Source organism: Microtus ochrogaster, unplaced genomic scaffold (genome assembly GCF_000317375.1).
Source record: "Microtus ochrogaster isolate Prairie Vole_2 unplaced genomic scaffold, MicOch1.0 UNK12, whole genome shotgun sequence".
Classification (NCBI taxonomy): Eukaryota; Metazoa; Chordata; class Mammalia; order Rodentia; family Cricetidae; genus Microtus; species Microtus ochrogaster.
The window spans coordinates 6,436,875-6,454,242 of record NW_004949110.1 but is presented as its reverse complement, the minus strand read 5'-3'; the positions used below and the strand labels follow the sequence as shown (position 1 = coordinate 6,454,242).

Here is a 17,368-nt window from a genome sequence, read left to right as displayed (position 1 = left end):
TTTCTCTTGCTAACCTTGTCTGTGTAAGTCACAAGATGCCAAGAACTGAATTTAAGAGGGCCTGGAGAGTTTTTCCTCTTTAACCACAGGAAAGATTGTTTTCATAAAGATGAATGGCATGAAGGAATGGTAAAATAAGGACCAAAGAATAAACAGTGGAAACATTCACTTGTGATGGGAATAGGGTTTTTCCTGAAGGGCTTAAACATGTTTGAGCTAAAGGAAAGTCTCTGAAGCAAAACCCAGCCTCCCGGGCTGGAGAGATGGCTCAGTGGTTAAGAGCATCGCCTGCTCTTCCAAAGGTCCTGAGTTCAATACCCAGCAACCACATGGTGGCTCACAACCATCTGTAATTAGGTCTGGTGCCCTCTTCTGGTCTGCAGGCACACACACAGACAGAATATTGTATACATAATAAATAAATAAATTTTAAAAAAAAACCAGCCTCTCCTCAACATTCTGAACAAAGGAATAGAGACTCTCCCACTGAAGGGGATAAGTGGCCATGGTAGAGCCATCTTGTCCTGACTCTGTATTTTCTTAGACAGTTCTCAGCCCTCTACCCAACCCCACTCCCACAGTGGTCACATCTATCCTGCCAACACATTTGAGATTTCCATGGCCTCACCAGGGGCAAGATGTATTAACCAAAATAACAGATGTAACCAAAATAACTGGAGAAGAGCCAAGTCAAAAATAATTTTCATGTTATGTCTGAAATAATCACGATGTTGTGCCAGGAAGGAACATTTCAAGGATGCCTTGCCATGTGAGTTATGTCATTGATTTTTACACTTAAAAATGCTGTACCCCGCCCTGAGCTTCGTCACCAAGAGATGCTGAGGTATGAATCCAATCTTGGTTGTAATAGGGCCCCAGACCTTAGTGGGCCCCAAGATCTTAGCACAACTGACTCCATGATTCAAGTATTATTCAGGCTGTAAAATTCAGCATTTACTCAGCACCACCTGCTAAAACTAAAGACCTAATCTACCAAAATTCGTTGTTCTGGAAGAAGTCTCTAAATGTACTAACCTTGCTTTTTGGTTTCTATAATTCCACTCCTGGGTAACTCTTTTTGTTAACAGAAGTATGTCAACCCGGAATATAGTTTTTGTGCTTAAAATCTCAGCCTGAGAAAGGCTCAGGTGTTGCGGAATATTATTTTAAGATGTGTTACATTTGTTTATGCTGTGGAACATTTGTTGAATGATGCACAGATGTGTTGCATTCTTTTATTTTGCAGTTGTTTAATGCTGTAAAGCTGCGTTACTTTGCCTGTCTAAAATATCTGATTGGTCTAATAAAGAACTGAAGGGCCAATAGCTAGACAGAAGAGAGAATAGGCGGGGCTAGAAGGCAGAGAGAATAAATAGGAGGAGACATCTAGGCTAGAGAAGAAGAATGGGAAGAGGAAGGATGGAGAAAAGGAGGAAGGAGGACACCAGGGCCTAGTCATCCAGACACACAGCCAGCCACGGACTAAGAAATGAAGGAAGATATATAGAATAACGAAAGGTAAAAAATCATAGTTAAGGAAAAATGGGATAATTTAAGTTAGAAAAGCTGCCTAGGAACAAGCTAAGCTAAGGCGGGGCATTCATAAGTAAGAATAAGTCCCTGTGTGTGTATTTATTTGGGAGCTGGGTGGCAGGCCTCCAAACAGTAAAAAGAAAACAACTACACTCAGGGCTACACTGGGATCCCAAATACTCAGTGTGATTGCCTGCCAGGTTTACTTTTGCTTTTTGTTTTTTCAAGACACGGTTTTTCTGTGTATCTCTGGCTGTCCTGGAACTCGCCCTATAGACCGGGTTGACCTCAAACTCACAGAAATGCGCCTGCCTTTGCCTCCTGAGTGCTGGGATTTAAGGGGTGAGCTACCATGCCTGGCTTAATAAAGACGTTTTATTGACTTAAACCCATGTCTGGGCAGTCTTCTCTTGTGACTACCCCCACAACACTAGTCAGAGAACAATAAAGGACACATGTGCTTGTTTTAAAATGTGCATCGGTGTTTTTCCTGCATGTATGTCTGTCCAAGGGTGTCAGATCTTAGAATTACAGACAGTGTGTGTGTGCTGGGAATCGAACCTGGGTCCTCTAGAAGAGCAGTCAGTGCTCTTGACCACTGAGGACTCATAGACTTTCAATGGGCTGAGCAAAGTGGTTGTCTGTACCTTTCTCCAGTGGGGCATTACAGAAGCAGGTATATGAGGTCCAGAACTTGCGTGGGAGCATCCGCAATACTCTCCAGCTGGTAAGAGGAACCTGAAGGATGGTGGCCAGCATGAGCTGAGCAGGGCAGGAGGCAGGCACCTTTTGTTTTTTCCAAGTCCAAGCTCTCCTGTTGTCCTTGCCCTCTGACTGCCTTTGATCTGAGACAAAACCCGTTGGCAGGGGTATAAAAGCAGATCACAGGGGCCCCTTCCTGGTGGCTTAAGTTATGCCTGAACTAACTGCACAGCCTGGGCCCTCCTTGGCTGTCCCTGCTCTGCCATCTCCCCGGAGCACATTTGCTTATACATGGTGCTCTTGCCCATCTCTTTGCCTAGTCTCCGTCATTTGGAAGGCCTTCCTGAGAGAGCGCCAGATGTCCGCACTGCAGACTTCCCCCGTTCTCCCTCCTGTCTGGTCTCACAGTCCTCTGCTGGGCCAGCCATGGGCACGGCCCACCCTCATGCTCTCCCAGCCGTTATTCTTTCAACTACGCATATACAGGCTTCCCTCCTTCCCTGACTGCTGGGCTCTCCCCGTGGTGTGGTTTATCTCCATCTGCCTCCTTCCTTCTTCATTAGCCGTCTATCACATACAGCCACCAGCATCAGATTAGGGGTCTTCTTGCACAAGCAGAAGATGTGTTTGGAGCAGGTAACTCAGGCTTGTTCATAGGCATCATAAAGTGTGGGCAGATCCCTGTCTCCCTTCACTGTTGCTCTGCTCTGGCCAACAGATGAGATACACAGGCCAGCTGTCCACTCTACCTCCTGTCTCCCCAGTTCCTGTTGTTGTTACGGAGCAAGTGGGACCCCGACAGGTCCCAAAGTGGGTGAGCAGCCTGTGAGAAACCTTTGCAACAGGTCCCATGGTGGGCAGGTCCAAAACACAGCTGGTGACAGAATACACCATGCAAGCAGGGCTTAAGTAAAGAGTTTTATTTGAGATAAGTGTTATGGTTTTCATCTCTTTAAGAGGCAACCCCTGCCCTTCCCCTGCCATCTTAGATTCTGTCTGTCCCCTCTTCGCATGCACGTGTCTCTCTCAGGCCCTTTTCTGTCTCTCTCCTTTCTTTACCCCTTCTTTAAGTAATAAATATTCAATTCTATTCTGTATATGATGTGTCTGCCCATGTCCCTTCTTTCTGTAGCCTGCACACCCGCTTGCTGCATGGCCGGATGGCCGGACCAGCCCATCCAGCATGGATCAACGCTCGGGAACAGCCTGGGGATCTTTTATTTATTTATTTATTTATTTATTTATTTATTTATTTATTTATTTATTTATTTATTTATTTATTTATTTATTTGGTTTTTCGAGACAGGGTTTCTCTGTGGCTTTGGAACCTGTCCTGGAACTAGTTCTTGTAGACCAGGGCCTGCCTCTGCCTCCCGAGTGCTGGGATTAAAGGTATGCACCACCACCACCCGGCGAGACTTTTCTCCCTACTCTGATAGTTCACATTTGGGAGAGACGACAAATGAAAACGGAAGCAAGGGGATTTCCGAGAGCTCCGGGTGTAATAAAGGAAGACGCAAGGCAGAACTCGCTCTGCAATAAATGCGGGTGGCCCCTGCAAAGCAGCAGCAGGCACAGAGGGTCCCAGTGCAGGCCTCGTGACGTCACCGAGATGCTCCAGCCAATCAGCACCGCCTACCTTCGGCGGCGCGGCGTACCTGCGGGAGGCGCCGCGGCACGCGTTTGGGCCCTACTGAGCCGCCATACCTCCCGCCTCCGCGCCCGACGTCCGCGTCGCCGTTCTGCGCCGCCGCCATGGCCGACGTGGAGGACGGCGAGGAGCCGTGCGTGTTGTCCTCGCACTCCGGGACTGCAGGCTCCAGGCCGGGGGGCGACAAGATGTTCTCCCTCAAAAAGTGGAACGCGGTAGCTATGTGGAGCTGGGACGTTGAGTGTGACACCTGCGCCATCTGCAGGGTCCAGGTGATGGGTAAGCGAGGCGCTCGCAGCACCCGAGCCCGGGGCTGCTGGGCGGGCTCCGCCGGCGAGCACTAGGCCGGGCCGCCCCTGCGGGGTGATTTCCCCGGGTGGTGGGCGTGACCGAGGGAACACAACCGGGTGATCCCCGGGAACCCGTGTGTGGGTTGCCCAGCGGCCAGCAGACCTCACAACGGAGCCCGAGACGTGGATCTGAGGGTTGGGGTGTTTGTTTTTGAGAGACTCGCTTGGGAGTTGCCCATCTAGCCGAGGTCGGCCTTGAACCCCCGGTGCTCCTGCCAGCACCTCCCAAATTCTAGGGAATTATGAGCCTGCGCCACCGTGTGGATCTCGCTTCACAGCTCTTGTCAACCCCGAGATGATGCGCAGTCATTTGCGTAGATTCGTTGTTGCAGTCGCTCTTTGGCTGGCTTTTGAAATTCAGATCGACAAGACGAGTCAGAGCTCGCTTGTCTTGAAGCGGGAGCCAAGAGGATTTAAATCCATGGGAATCCAAGGATAGAAAAGCCCTTGCTTGGTATAGAAACAATGAAACTTCATCATGTCCCCTTCCCATAAATGGTGCCATTTCTTAGAGAAAATACTGAGCTGCCCTTTTGTGCCCTTTCAAAGAACCTTTCATAAATAGTTTTATTTTGAACGAAAATATTGGGCCAAGTGAAACGTATGAAACCAGCGTAATCTAGTTGAGTTTTTTTGTTTTTTGTTTGTTTGGTTTGGTTTTTTCGAGACAGGGTTTCCCTGTAGCTTTGGAGCCTGTCCTGGAACTCGCTCTGTAGACCAGACTGGACTCAAACTCACAGAGATCCGCCTGCCGCTGCCTCCCAAGTGGCTGGGATTAAAGGCTTGCGCCACCACCGCCCAGCCTCTAGTTGAGTTTTACATAGTCCAGGCCGGGCAGTGGCAGCGCACGCCTTTAATAACTAGTACTCAGGAGGCAGAGACAGTCAAATCTCTGTGAGTTTGAGGCCAGCCTGGTCTGCAGAGAGAGTTCCTGGAAGGCTCTGCTTGTTAATTCAAAGGCATACATAGAAAATCCAGCCAGCCAAGATGTCAACAACAGAAAGATAAAAAAACTTTTTTTTAGAGAGGTAGAACTTTTTATTTATAAAATTACATTTATTTATTGTGTGTGTGTGTCTCTGTGTGTGTTTGTGCGTGCGCGCATAGGTGTGGGGACCTAAAAGGACAATTGTTTGTTAGTTTTGTACTGGGCATGGTGGCGCACAGTTTTTAATCCCAGTACTTGGGAGGCAGAAGCAGGTGGATCTCTGTGATTTTTAAGGTCAGTGAGCTCCAAGACAAGCCAGGTATGTGTAGAGGCACCCTGTCTCAACCCGATCCTCCCCCCACCCCCACACATATATTTTTTTCTTTAATTTGTAATTATATATTTTGTTTTTGGATTTTCCAGACAGGGTTTCTCTGTGTAACAGTCCTAGCTGTCCTGGAACTTGCTTTCTAGACCAGGCTGGTCTCGAACTCTCTAAGATCCGGCTGTCTCTTCCTCCCACCACCACCCGGCTGTTTGTTTTGTTTTTTTGGTAATCATGTATCTGTATGGAGGATATGTGCATCTGAGTGCAGGTGCCTGTGATCCCTCTGGAGATGGAGTTACATCAGTCATGAGCTCCTTTAGGTGGGCATTGGGACTGAACTCGTCCTGTTTGAGACTCTTAACCACTGAGCCATCTTTTCAGCCCTGGATTTTTTGATAATCTTTTTTTTTTTTTCTTGGTTTTTCAAGACAGGGTTTCTCTGTGGTTTTGGAGCCTGTCCTGGAACTAGCTCTTGTAGACCAGGCTGGTCTTAAACTCACAGAGATCCACCTGCTTCTGCCTCCCGAGTGCTGGTATTAAAGGCGTGCACCACCACCACCCGGCTTGATAATCTTAAAGTGACTTTCTTGCCTTCTTACTCTAAGGTTGTCCCATCCATCCCATTGCAGTGCAGGTAGTGCTCTCCCTTGGGTTCCATCCGCAACCCACTTCCTCCTGAAAGGAGCAGGTGGCATAGAGAGGAGGCCAGGCCATCTGTACAGCCAGGATGAGGGTACCTGACTCTGTTAGTTTAGACATTTAACACGGGCTTTGTGGAGCCTTAGGTTCCTCCTTTACAAAAAGAGGTAGTGGCGCCAGGTGATGGTGGCACAAAGCTTTAATCCCAGCACTTGGGAGGCAGAGGCAGGTGGATCTCTGTGAGTTTGGGTCCAGCCCAAACTCACTACAGAGTGAGTTCCAGGACAGCCAGAGATACACAGAGAAACCCTGTCTTAAAAAAACAAAAAAAGTAGTGACTCACTGATTCTCCACCATATGACATACTTGAGCCAGCCCAGGTATATCATATGCGTGAGCCAGTGTAAGGAGAGGCAGGAAGCGGTCTTCAACTCCAGGCTGGGTGTTCTTTTACAGAATTTTCTTTTTTTTACCTTTCGAAGTCATTCTAGCCCTGACGTTAGCAGCACACTGTGTAACAAAGCAGTCCTGAACTCAGAGCAGTCTGCTGGATCTGGAGAAATGGCGCGGTGGTGAAGAGCACGTACTGCACCGATGTGGGGCAGCTCACAGAGTAGAGTGCCTGTAGCCCCAGCCCCAGCCGTGTCCAGCGCCTCTGGCCTCACGGACACCTGCGTACACATACCCACAGTTAGCACACACACATAATTAACACCAAGCATTTTCTGTCAGCTTGAGCCTCCTTTTACCACATTTGGACTGTTTATACAGTTAAAGAATGAACCAGTTTCACTGCTCCCTAAAGTATTGTGTTGATTGAATTATTAAGTTTCCATTTTTGGTATTTACTCTTAAGTAATTTCTTCAAGTACTTTGCCGTTGTTGGGTGAGTGTATTGAGGACGGGGGGTTTGGGCCATCCTAGGCCATATAGTTTTAAGCCAGCCTGAGCAACATGAAACCCAGTCTCGAAAACAAAGGAAAGGAATTTTGCTTATGGAAAAATTAGGAAAAAAGTTGTTAACTTTCAAATAGGTTGTATAGTCACATGGCTTAAAAATTTAGGGGGTTGGGCCGGGCGATGGTAGCGCACGCCTTTAATCCCAGCACTCTGGAGGCAAAGGCAGGTGGATCTCTGTGAGTTCGAGACCAGCCTGGTCTATAGAGCTAGTTCCAGGACAGGCTCCAAAGCCACAGAGAAACCCTGTCTCGAAAAAGAAAAAAAAAAATTTAGGGGGTTTATGTGAAAATTTCTTCCTGGTCTATCCTACACTTTATTGTTGGGCAGGGCTAGGGGCACATGCTTGTAATTCCAAATCGTTAAGGCAGGATTTTAAGGTTGTCATCCACAGTATGTTCAGGTTAGAGACTAAGGGCTATGTGAGACCCTCTCTCAACAAAAATCTTTACTGGCTCCTTGAAGATAATAACTAACGAATACATGGGCATGGCTTGTTTACACTGGTGTCTTGAAAATAACCCTGAGAGATTGGTCCGTGTGAGTGAACAAGCCAGTGGCCTTACAATAATTTGTTATGGTATAGTTGGCATCTTTGTCTTGAAGGACTTTCCCTAATGCCACTGCCAAGTTCTCTTGTCATATGAGCTTGTAATATCATCGTTAGCCCTGGTCAAATATTGGTCACAAGTGAACTAATAGAATGCTGTGTATTTTATTTCTCTTTAAATAGTTATTTTTAGATGAGAAATTAATATGAAACGCTTATCTCCATCTCTGATCCTCAGGGCTTTTGTTTGACTTTGAAGGTCTGGGTTTCCAATATTCCTCCTGAACCTCAGATGAGATTTGCTTTTGTTTGCTTTTAGATGCCTGCCTTAGATGTCAAGCTGAAAACAAACAAGAGGACTGTGTTGGTATGTGTTAATTCTCCTTTCTGCCTTTTCAGTTGGAGGTTTTCTTCTGTCTCTGTGGGAATGTTTGAGTTTGCAATTCAAATTGACTTTATTGAACTGTCTTTGGTAACCTAGGCCTGTAAATCCATGACTAGGAGGCTGAGGCTAGCTTTCACTACATAGTGAGACCTGTTTCCCAAAGAAAGAAATGGCTTTGTCAGTACATAAAAAATTAAGCCATAAAGCAATAATTAATTACTAGTGTAAATATTCAGAGCACTTAGGAGCTGGTGAGATGGCTCAGGTAAAAACACTTAACCTCTCAAACCTGACCACTCCACAAGGTCTTCTGACGTCCACGGGAAGCAGTGCATGCATGCCCCTCATCCTATACACACAATTAGAAATAAAAACAAGCAAAATCAGAATTAAAACTAAAAGGGAAAGAATAAATAGTAAAATGTTTTAGTCCTTTAAAAAAAAACCTTATTGAGATAAATTTATGAGTTCTTCTATTTTAGTTAATAATTGATTATATATTCCATTCATGGTCTTGGTAAACATTTTGCTAAGCAGAAAGAAATACATTTTCTGCTAATAAACTAGAGGCCAGGACTGGTGGCACACACTTGTCTCCCAGCAGAGGCAGGAGGTGCACTGCAGGTTGGACACCAGCCTGCTCTATCAGCAAATTCCAGGCCAGTCAGTACTACGGAGTGAGACCCTGTCTCCAAAGGAAAAGGAAGTAGGACAGAAGGGAGGGAAAGAAGAAAAGAAAGACAGATAGATTTTAAGACCTGAGCATGTTGGCCTATGTCTGTAATCCCAGCACCTTGCAAGCCTGAGACAGGGCAGTTACCATAGTGTACATAGTGAATTCCAGGCCAGGCTGGGCTTATAACAAGGCCCATCTCAGCAAAGAACCCTGGTCGCAGAGACATGCCTCTCCAGCTGCTCTGCAGATCTGATAGTCAGGTGAGGAGCTGCACTGCCTGCTGACATGGTAACTTTCTGGTTTTGGTCTCAATGTGTGGCTCTTACTTGACACTTGCTATGTAGACCAGGCTGGCCTTTCAGTGATCTCTCACCCTGCAGGGACTGGCCTTCATGACCATACCAACTGGTCAGTACCGTAATTCAAAGCTTCACAGCTTCACAAAAACAGCTCAGTAGATAGACAGCTGGTGATGTTCCCGGACTACCATCTGTTTGTAATAGCCAGCTGTAAGCCCAGGGCCTGTAAAACATTGTATCTGGGTAAATAAAAACCAGGAGGATGTTATAAGGAAAGTGCAAATGATCCCTAAGGTCTCCCCTTGGCCGAGGAGGTCTGGGCTCTGTGACAGATTCAAGGCCTTTAATCTCCTAATTTAAGAAGACACCAAATAGATTTGTTTAGGAGCATGGGATTAAGTTAACCCTGAAAAGAAGTGGCATGTTTCTTTTTCCTTTCCTTTCCTTTCCTTTCCTTTCTTTTCTTTGGTGGAGGGGAGGGTCAAGACAATTTATCTGCATAACAGCCCTGGCTGTCCTAGAACCAGGCTGGCCTCGAACTCTCAGAGATCCACCTGCCTCTCCTGAGTGCTGGGATTAAAGGAGAATGCCACCATGCCCAGCCTGTCGCAAATTTCTTTCTTTTATTTATTTGTATCTTTCACATCGTGCCTCCTGATTACACACACACACACACACACACACACACACACACACACACACACTTTTTTTAAGAATAAAGGAAGAAAGGAAAAAATCTCATCATGGAAGCTGCAGTGTGATACAGTGGGCCATGCAGTAAACCCTTTAGCCATACATTTTACGTGCAGGCGTTCATCCCAAAGAATAACTTGTCTGGTGTGAGGTCCCAGGTCTCTCTACTGTCAGTGCTGGGCTCTCACGGGACTCTTCCTGGACATCCCGTTGCTGCCCTGGGTCCACAGGACCAGCACACACAAATACACACACACCCGTGCTCCAGCAGCTCATGGGTGCGGTGGATGCTGGGGTGCAACACGTAATCCTGCTTCTGGGCCTGGTTGTTGGAGGATTGGTCAGACCCCTGGCCTCTCCACCGCCAGGCTGAGCTCTGCATTCAGTGCATATTTCTTAAGGTAACTTATATTTGTAAATTTTTTTGTAGATAGAAAAAACCAATTTGACCATTTATCCAGCTTTTTTCAGGATTTTGAGCCATTACTATTTTCTTGACCTTTTTTAAACTAATTTTGAACTTAGTAATTTAATTTTTTTAGAATATTTAAAAATTATGCTTTGATTATTTTATACAGTTATACAATGTATGTTGATTATGTCCACCACTGGTCGTCCCTCCTGCTCCCCTGAACTCTCCCTCTCCCTCCATGTGGTCCCCTCCTACGGTCATGTCCTCCTGGGCTTAGCTATTTTAATTGAACTATGTCACGTCAGTTTTGGGGGGGGGTTGATTGTTTGTTTAATTGATTAGCTGTTTCTGAGACAAGGTCTTGCTTTGTAACCACATTGGCCTAGAACTGGCGGCACTCCTCCTGCCTCAGTACTCAGATGACAGGTATGTACTGCATACCCACCTACTCAGCTGTTCTTTTTTTTTTTCTTCCAGTGGTCTGGGGAGAATGTAATCATTCCTTTCACAACTGCTGCATGTCCCTGTGGGTGAAACAGAACAATCGCTGCCCTCTCTGCCAGCAGGACTGGGTGGTCCAAAGGATCGGCAAGTGAGAGGTGGTAGAAGACTGTTGAGGTTGGCGACCCTGGATGAGCTTGATGTCAAGTTACTGGACAAAGACTAGACACTCCAGTGGATTAAGTCTTCAGATAGAAAGAGTGGTATGCAGTCTTGAGATTCATCCAGGGCATGGTTTAGCATGTTTAATTTTGAGAAAATCTGTACAATTAAGATAATTTATTAAAATGGCCTTTCCTACCTCTGGTGTGTGTCATACATACTGCTTAGGAGAGCTAATAGAGGGGCTGGAAAGATGGCTCAGAGGTTACGAGCACAGGCTGCTCTTCCAGAGGTCCTGAGTTCAATTCCCAGTACCCGCATGGTGGCTCCATGCCAGAACACTATGTATAATAAATAAATCTTTAAAAAAGAAGAAGAGCTATAAGAAAGAATGCCAGAAACAGAACGATCCTTACCATTTCTCGGTTGGTACGTGGGGCTGTGAGAACATTTCATTCACAGAAGAGCATTTTTGTGTTTATGCCGGATTGTTTTTTTGTTTAAAGAATGTTATAGTAACAAATAAAATTCATTTTGAAAACCCAGCTCCTAGCCTCTGCTCCCAGTTTTTTTGTTTTTGGGAGAGGGTAACCCACTGTATCTCTGTTTGCTGTAAGTGAGAATTTTGACTTTAGGTCAGTGAAGAGGGTAAGTAAAATGGAGCTCAGTGAATGGGACTTCGGCCAGGTTCTCCATCCTTGGCTCATCAAGGAAGCCTGGATCTGCTCACCTCACTTTTCAATCACTTGGGGTTTTGTTTTGTTTTTTCCCTTTGAAGCAGAGTTTCTCTTTGTTACAACTCTGACTGTCCTGGAACCCTCTCTGTAAAGCAGACTGGCCTCAAGCTCAGAGATCCGTCTGCTGGGATTAAAGGCGTGCACCACCACTACCCAACTCAATCAGTTTTAAAGAGGTATTTTCTGTAAGGTTGTATTGTATATTTTAGTCAAAATATTAGCGGGAAATGCTTACCAGTATAACACTGGAGTTCGTTATACAATATTTAATAAGTGAAATATTGTTTTGAATTATTAATTTTATCTATACCCTTAAGCTTATTACATTAATTTGTTAAATAGAAAAAAAATAATATACTCTTTATTTTGTAGTAAAACTTAATTACTTGGAAACACACAAACATGTAAATTTTATCAAGCTCATCTAGTGGGGTTGGGAAGATGGCCCAGTCTGGGAAGTGTTTGCTGTGTGAGCCAGAGGACCAAACTTCTGTTCCCTAGAGCTCATGAAAACACTGGGTGTGGCAGGAGGTGGAGACAGGTGGCCCTTGGGCCTTACTAGCCAGCTAAATAGATGAGCTCCAGGTTCAGTGAGAGAGACCTTGCCTCAAAAAGGTAAGATGAAAAACAATTGAAGACGTCAACCTCCGGCCTGTGAACACTCTGCACACACAAACATGTATAAGGTTTTATTTGGGGCCATAATCTTATTCTGAAGTGGAGGTTGCTTACAGGAATTTCAAAGAAAAGAAGTCAGGCTGGAGAGGTTTTAGTGGCTAAGAGCATTTGCCACTCTTTTAGAGAACCCAGATTTCGGTCCTAACATCCATGTTGCAGCTCATGAGGAATCCAGCATCCTCATCTGGGCCTCTGGGGAACTACAGTGCACATATAAACATACGGATATACACTCTGGGGAGCTACAGTGCACATATAAACATACGGATATACACTCTGGGGAGCTACAGTGCACATATAAACATACGGATATACACTCTGGGGAGCTACAGTGCACATATAAACATACGGATATACATACGTGCAGGCAAACACTCGTGCTCTAAAAAGTTGTTTTTAAGAAATGTGTTTAGTGAAAGCCCAGAATTAATGGGTGACAGTTTGAGGTAGGGTCTCACTATAGCCCAGGCTGGACTGGAAGTGAGCAGAGACAGTTTGAGGTAGGGTCTCACTGTAGCCCAGGCTAGACTGGAAATGAGTGGAGGTTGGCCTTGGGCTGTAGCCAGCTCCCCTCCTCTGCCCCCAAGTACTAGGATTCACCTCTATACCTGACTGAGTTATATTTTCTTTCATACTGGCTCTGGTTTCTCTAAAATTTTTGCTTATGTCAACAGGGCCCTAAAAGCATGGGTAAAAATTTTCTAAGATTTCTAGGTACTAAAAGCATACACATTTTTGGTCATTAGTAGCTTTTTGACACTTTCAAAGCTTGAAGTGTGGAGCAGCTGTGGAGAAGGGAGTAAGCTGTCGCGGTTGCTCTGACGGTAAGAAATCAGAAGGTCAGTGGTAAGAAATCAGAAGGGCAGTGGTAACGACCTGGTGTTCACCCAGCGAAACTAACAAAGCCCTATTTATGCTGCAGTTCAGCATCTGAGGGCAGCGAGGAGGAGGGATCGGAACAAAGCTTCGCTCTGACTCTGCACCCTGCTGCCCTGTGACCACTCAGCATCCGTACATACTGTTTCATCAGAAAAACATGCGGAAGCATTTTAGTTGTGAGATGCAAAATCATGAAGCAGGATTTTCTCTCCAAATGATTAAATGGTATTAATTGCATATTAGTAAACATTTTAAAACCACACAAAAAAAATTATAGGTAACAGGTTCTTCAGCTCAAGTTATTTTGAACAGTTTCGGACCATAGGGTGGTATATAAAGTCTGTGGTATTGTCCCCTATGTACCATCTCAGCATCATAAGCCACCCCCGGGCCCCGGGCCCCGGGCCCATCTGTCTCCACTGTGTTCAACCTCAAAAACGTCAGTTTCTAAAACTTCTCTTTGGAGGCAGGACTGCCTTTCTTGGAACAACATCTCGGGTGCTCGGCAGATGGGGCTGTTTGGATTTTGCTGCCACAGCCTCTTAAGCACCCTATCGGTACAGGAATGAAAATTTCTTTAAAAGGTAAGGTTCACTGTGTCCTGGGGATTGAATCCAAGGCCTTGCATTTTCTACCTTTTCCCAAGTGCCCATCATCCTCTAAGAGCCAAGGGCTGCTTGCTCTCTGTGAAGTCCAGACAGTGAGCAGCTTCTGCCACTGCTCAAGCCCAATGTGGTCCCGTGCTGGTAAACCCCACAGGCTTTTAGGCCTGAGTAATAAAGTTGCTCTTTTTTTTTTTTTTTATCTGAAAAAGGGATAGAGATGCTTTGTCTTTTTTGTTTGTTTTTGAAGACAAGATTTCTCTGTGCAGCCCCTGGCTGTCCAGGTACTAGTTCTGTAAACCAGGCTGACCTCAAACGTGCAGAGATCTGCCTGCCTCTGCCTCCCGAGTGCTGGGATTAAAGGGGTATTTTCTTTAAAGTTATTTTCAAAAAAGAAGTAATCCTGTGCTTCTTAAATGACAAGTCTCTAGTGTTTAGAAAGACCAGGTATAAATAATGTGTAAGGAAATTGTGTGTGATGGCGCATACCTGTACCCACAGTGACTGGGAGGCTGGGAGGAGAATCACAAGCGTGGGCTAGAGACTTTTTTTTTTTTTTTTTTTTTTTGGTATTTTGAGACAGGGTTTCTCTGTAGCTTTGGAGCTGGTTCTAGAACTTGCTCTGTGGACCAGGCTTGCCTCGAACTCAGAGAGATCCTCCTGCCTCTGCCTCTCAAGTGCTGTGATTAAAGGCGTGTGCCACCATCACCCGGTTTATAGAGAGACTCTTAAACCAAGAAAATAGGTTACAGATTTGAATGAAAAAAAAAAAAAAAAAGCACTGGACCAGGCAGTGGTAGCTCAGCACCTTTAATCCCAGCGCTTGGGAGGCAGAGGATCTCTGAGTTAGAGGACAGTCAATGCTACACACACACACACACACTCGGGGGGGGAAAATACCTGTCTTAGGGGAAAAAGAAAAAAAAGGTATAAATGTTTGTATTCTAAATTATTCTGTATTGAACATTTTTTTGAAGATTTATTGTGTGTAGTGTTCTGCCTATATGTATGCCTGCAGGCCAGAAGAGGGCACCAGATCCCATTGTAGATGATCGTGAGCCACCATGTGGTTGCTGGGAATTGAACTCAGGACCTCTGGAGAGGATTGTTTTGGCTATCCAGGGTTTTTTGCTTTTCCAAATGAAGTTGAGTACCATTCTTTCGAGGTCTGTGAAGAACTTTGCTGGGATTTTGATGGGCATTGCATTGAATCTGTAGATTGCTTTTGGTAAGAATGCCATTTTTACTATGTTAATTCTACCTACCCAAGAGCTTGGGAGATCTTTCCATTTTCTAGTGTCTTCTATTTCTTTCTTCAAAGATTTAAAGTTCTTCTCATGCAAGTCTTCCACTTGTTTGGTTAGAGTTACTCTGAGATATTTTATGCTATTTGTGGCTATTGTGAAGGGTGATGTTTCTCTGATTTCTTTCTCAGCCCATTTATCAACTGTGTACAAGAGGGCTACTGATTTTTTTTTTAAAATCTTGTATCCTGCTACAATACTAAAAGTATTTGTGATTATAGAAGTTCTTTGGTAGAATTTTTGGGATCGCTTATGTAAACTATCATATCATCAGCAAACAGTGAGGGTTTGGCTTCTTTTCCAATTTGTATCCTCTTGATCCCCTTTATTATGAAGACATGCTGTATTTTGTTGAAAGTTTTTTCATCATCTAATGAGATGATCATGTGGTTTTTATGTTTCAGTTTGTTTATACGGTGGATTACGTTGACAGATTTTTGTATGTTGAACCATCCCTGCATCTCTGGGATGAAGCCAGCTTGGTCATGGTGGATGATTTTTCTGATGTGTTCTTGGATTCAATTTGCCAGTATTTTATTTAGTATTTTTGCATCAATGTTCATGAGTGATATTGGTCTGTAATTCTCTTTCTTAGTAATGTCTTTGTGTGGTTTGGGTATCAGGGTAATTGTAGCTTCATAAAAAGAGTTTGGCAATGTTCCTTCTGTTTCTATTGTGTGGAACAATTTGAAGAGTATTAGTATTAGTTCTTCTTTGAAAATCTTGTAGAATTCTGAGCTGAAACCATCTGGTCCTGGGCTTTTTTTGGTTGTGAGACTTTTGATGACTGTTTCTATTTCTTCATCAGTTATAGGTCTGTTTAATTTGCTTATCTGGTCTTGACTTAATTTTGGTAAGTGATATTTATCCAGAAAGTTGTCCATTTCTCTTAAGTTTTCCAATTTTGTGGAGTACATGTTTTCGAAATATGACCTGATGATTCTCTGGATTTCTTCCATGTCTGTTGTTATCTCCCCCTTTTCATTTCTGATTTTGTTAATTTGGATATTCTCTCTCTGCCTTTTGGTTAGTTTGGATAAAGGTTTGTCTATTTTGTTGATTTTCTCAAAGAACCAACTCTTTGTCTCATTGATTCTTTGTATTGTTTTCTGTTTCTATTTTGCTGATTTCAGCTCTCAAATTGATTACTTCCTGCTGTCTAGTTCTCTTGGGTGAGTTTACTTGATGGATTTTCTGGAATTGACTTTTCAAAGGCTCTGGTTGAGGCTAAGCCTTGAGCTAGAACAATCAACTACAATTCTCGAGTTCCTCATGGTGTCTGCAGGGTGCAAACAGTGGATGCTGGCAGGCGGGTAGACCAGGTGGCTGTTGACTACCAATCCTTGGCTCAAGGCAGCCAAGGCAGCAACAGTGGCAGCCACTGCCAATTACAGAGCCAAACTGCCCACCATCCAAGTCTGCTTACATGAAAGTGAGCATCGAGTGTTTACAATAAGACTTTAAGGAACTCACATCAATAGTGAGAGTTTGTCTAACAAACTTTAACCTGGTTTAGTGCCTGCTGGGAGCCATAAGAAGTATGTATTCTGCATCTCTGTTTCATAGAGCTGTCTACAGCTGTACAAATTGTATTGAGTCTTAAATTCTCATGTTAATGATGTACATTCATGTGTGTCTATGAGTGAATATGTTCACCCGAGTTCAGGAGCCTGAAAAGGCCAGAAGGTGTCGGATCCCAAGGGTATGGGTGCTAGAATGGAATTCAGGTTCTCTGGGAGAGTGGCAGGCACCTAACCACTGAGCCACCTCAGCTCCTGAACTTACTGTGCTTCTCCTCCAGTAACTCTAACTCTGCCCTTTCTACTATTATAGACACTCGTAATGTGGATCTATTGCAGCCTACTACATGCTAGGCTCTGCCATTCTAATAGAACGTTAATAAGAAGTCTTATCTTCAGCGAACACAGGTATGTTAGTTAGGGAGTGCTGCCTTCCCGACACGGTTATAAAGTGTGGTATGCTGAGAATCAAACTGGGAACTGAGACACCATATTTGCTTAAAGTGTGTACAGTATTGACAACCACTTGTGTGTGAGCGTTTGTGTCTGTTATGAAAACCTGTTCCTAAATCCAGTGTGGTGGTGGATACCTGTAAGTCCATCACTTGGGAGACTGAGGCAGGAGAATTGCTACCAGTTCAAGTCCAACCTGGATTAAATAGTTCCAGACTAGCTTGTGTTCCAGAGTAAAACTGCATGAAAAGAAGAAAAAGAAAAAAAAAAAACAAAAACAAAAACAAAACCAGCTGGGTGATGGTGGTGGTGGCAGCAGCGAACTCTTTTAATCCCAGCAGAGGCAGGCTATCTCTGTGAGTTCGGAGCCAGCCTGGTCTACAGAGTGAGTTCCAGGACAGCCAGGGATACACAGAGGAATACTGTTTCGTGGGGAAAAAAAAGAAGGAGGAGAAGGAGGAGAAGGAGGAGGAGGAGGAGGAGGAGGAG

The 17,368-nt window shown here is 44.6% G+C and overlaps 1 protein-coding gene across 2 annotated transcripts; it reads left to right on the top strand.

The window, feature by feature from the left end:
• Positions 1 to 3,920: 3,920 nt before the first annotated feature.
• Positions 3,921 to 11,247, top strand: Rnf7 (ring finger protein 7). 2 transcript variants are annotated; one of them, XM_005366672.2, is made up of 3 exons: positions 3,921 to 4,158; positions 7,958 to 8,005; positions 10,581 to 10,637. In XM_005366672.2, the coding sequence occupies exons 1-3, from the start codon at positions 3,991 to 3,993 to the stop codon at positions 10,635 to 10,637; spliced, it is 273 nt and encodes a 90-aa protein (XP_005366729.1). In that variant the 5' UTR covers positions 3,921 to 3,990. The 2 variants fall into 2 exon arrangements, with proteins under 2 accessions (XP_005366729.1, XP_013209031.1); XM_013353577.2 differs by having other exon boundaries at positions 3,943 to 4,165; positions 10,581 to 11,247.
• The last annotated feature ends 6,121 nt before the right edge of the window (positions 11,248 to 17,368 follow it).

Excerpts from the sequence above, each read along its gene's own strand:
- Rnf7 (XM_013353577.2), top strand. The coding sequence starts at position 3,991 with ATGGCCGACGTGGAGGACGGCGAGGAGCCGTGCGTGTTGTCCTCGCAC. Across the intron at positions 4,166-7,957 it reads CTGCAGGGTCCAGGTGATGG|ATGCCTGCCTTAGATGTCAA; the intron begins GTAAGCGAGGCG and ends GTTTGCTTTTAG. Across the intron at positions 8,006-10,580 it reads CAAACAAGAGGACTGTGTTG|TGGTCTGGGGAGAATGTAAT; the intron begins GTATGTGTTAAT and ends TTTTTCTTCCAG.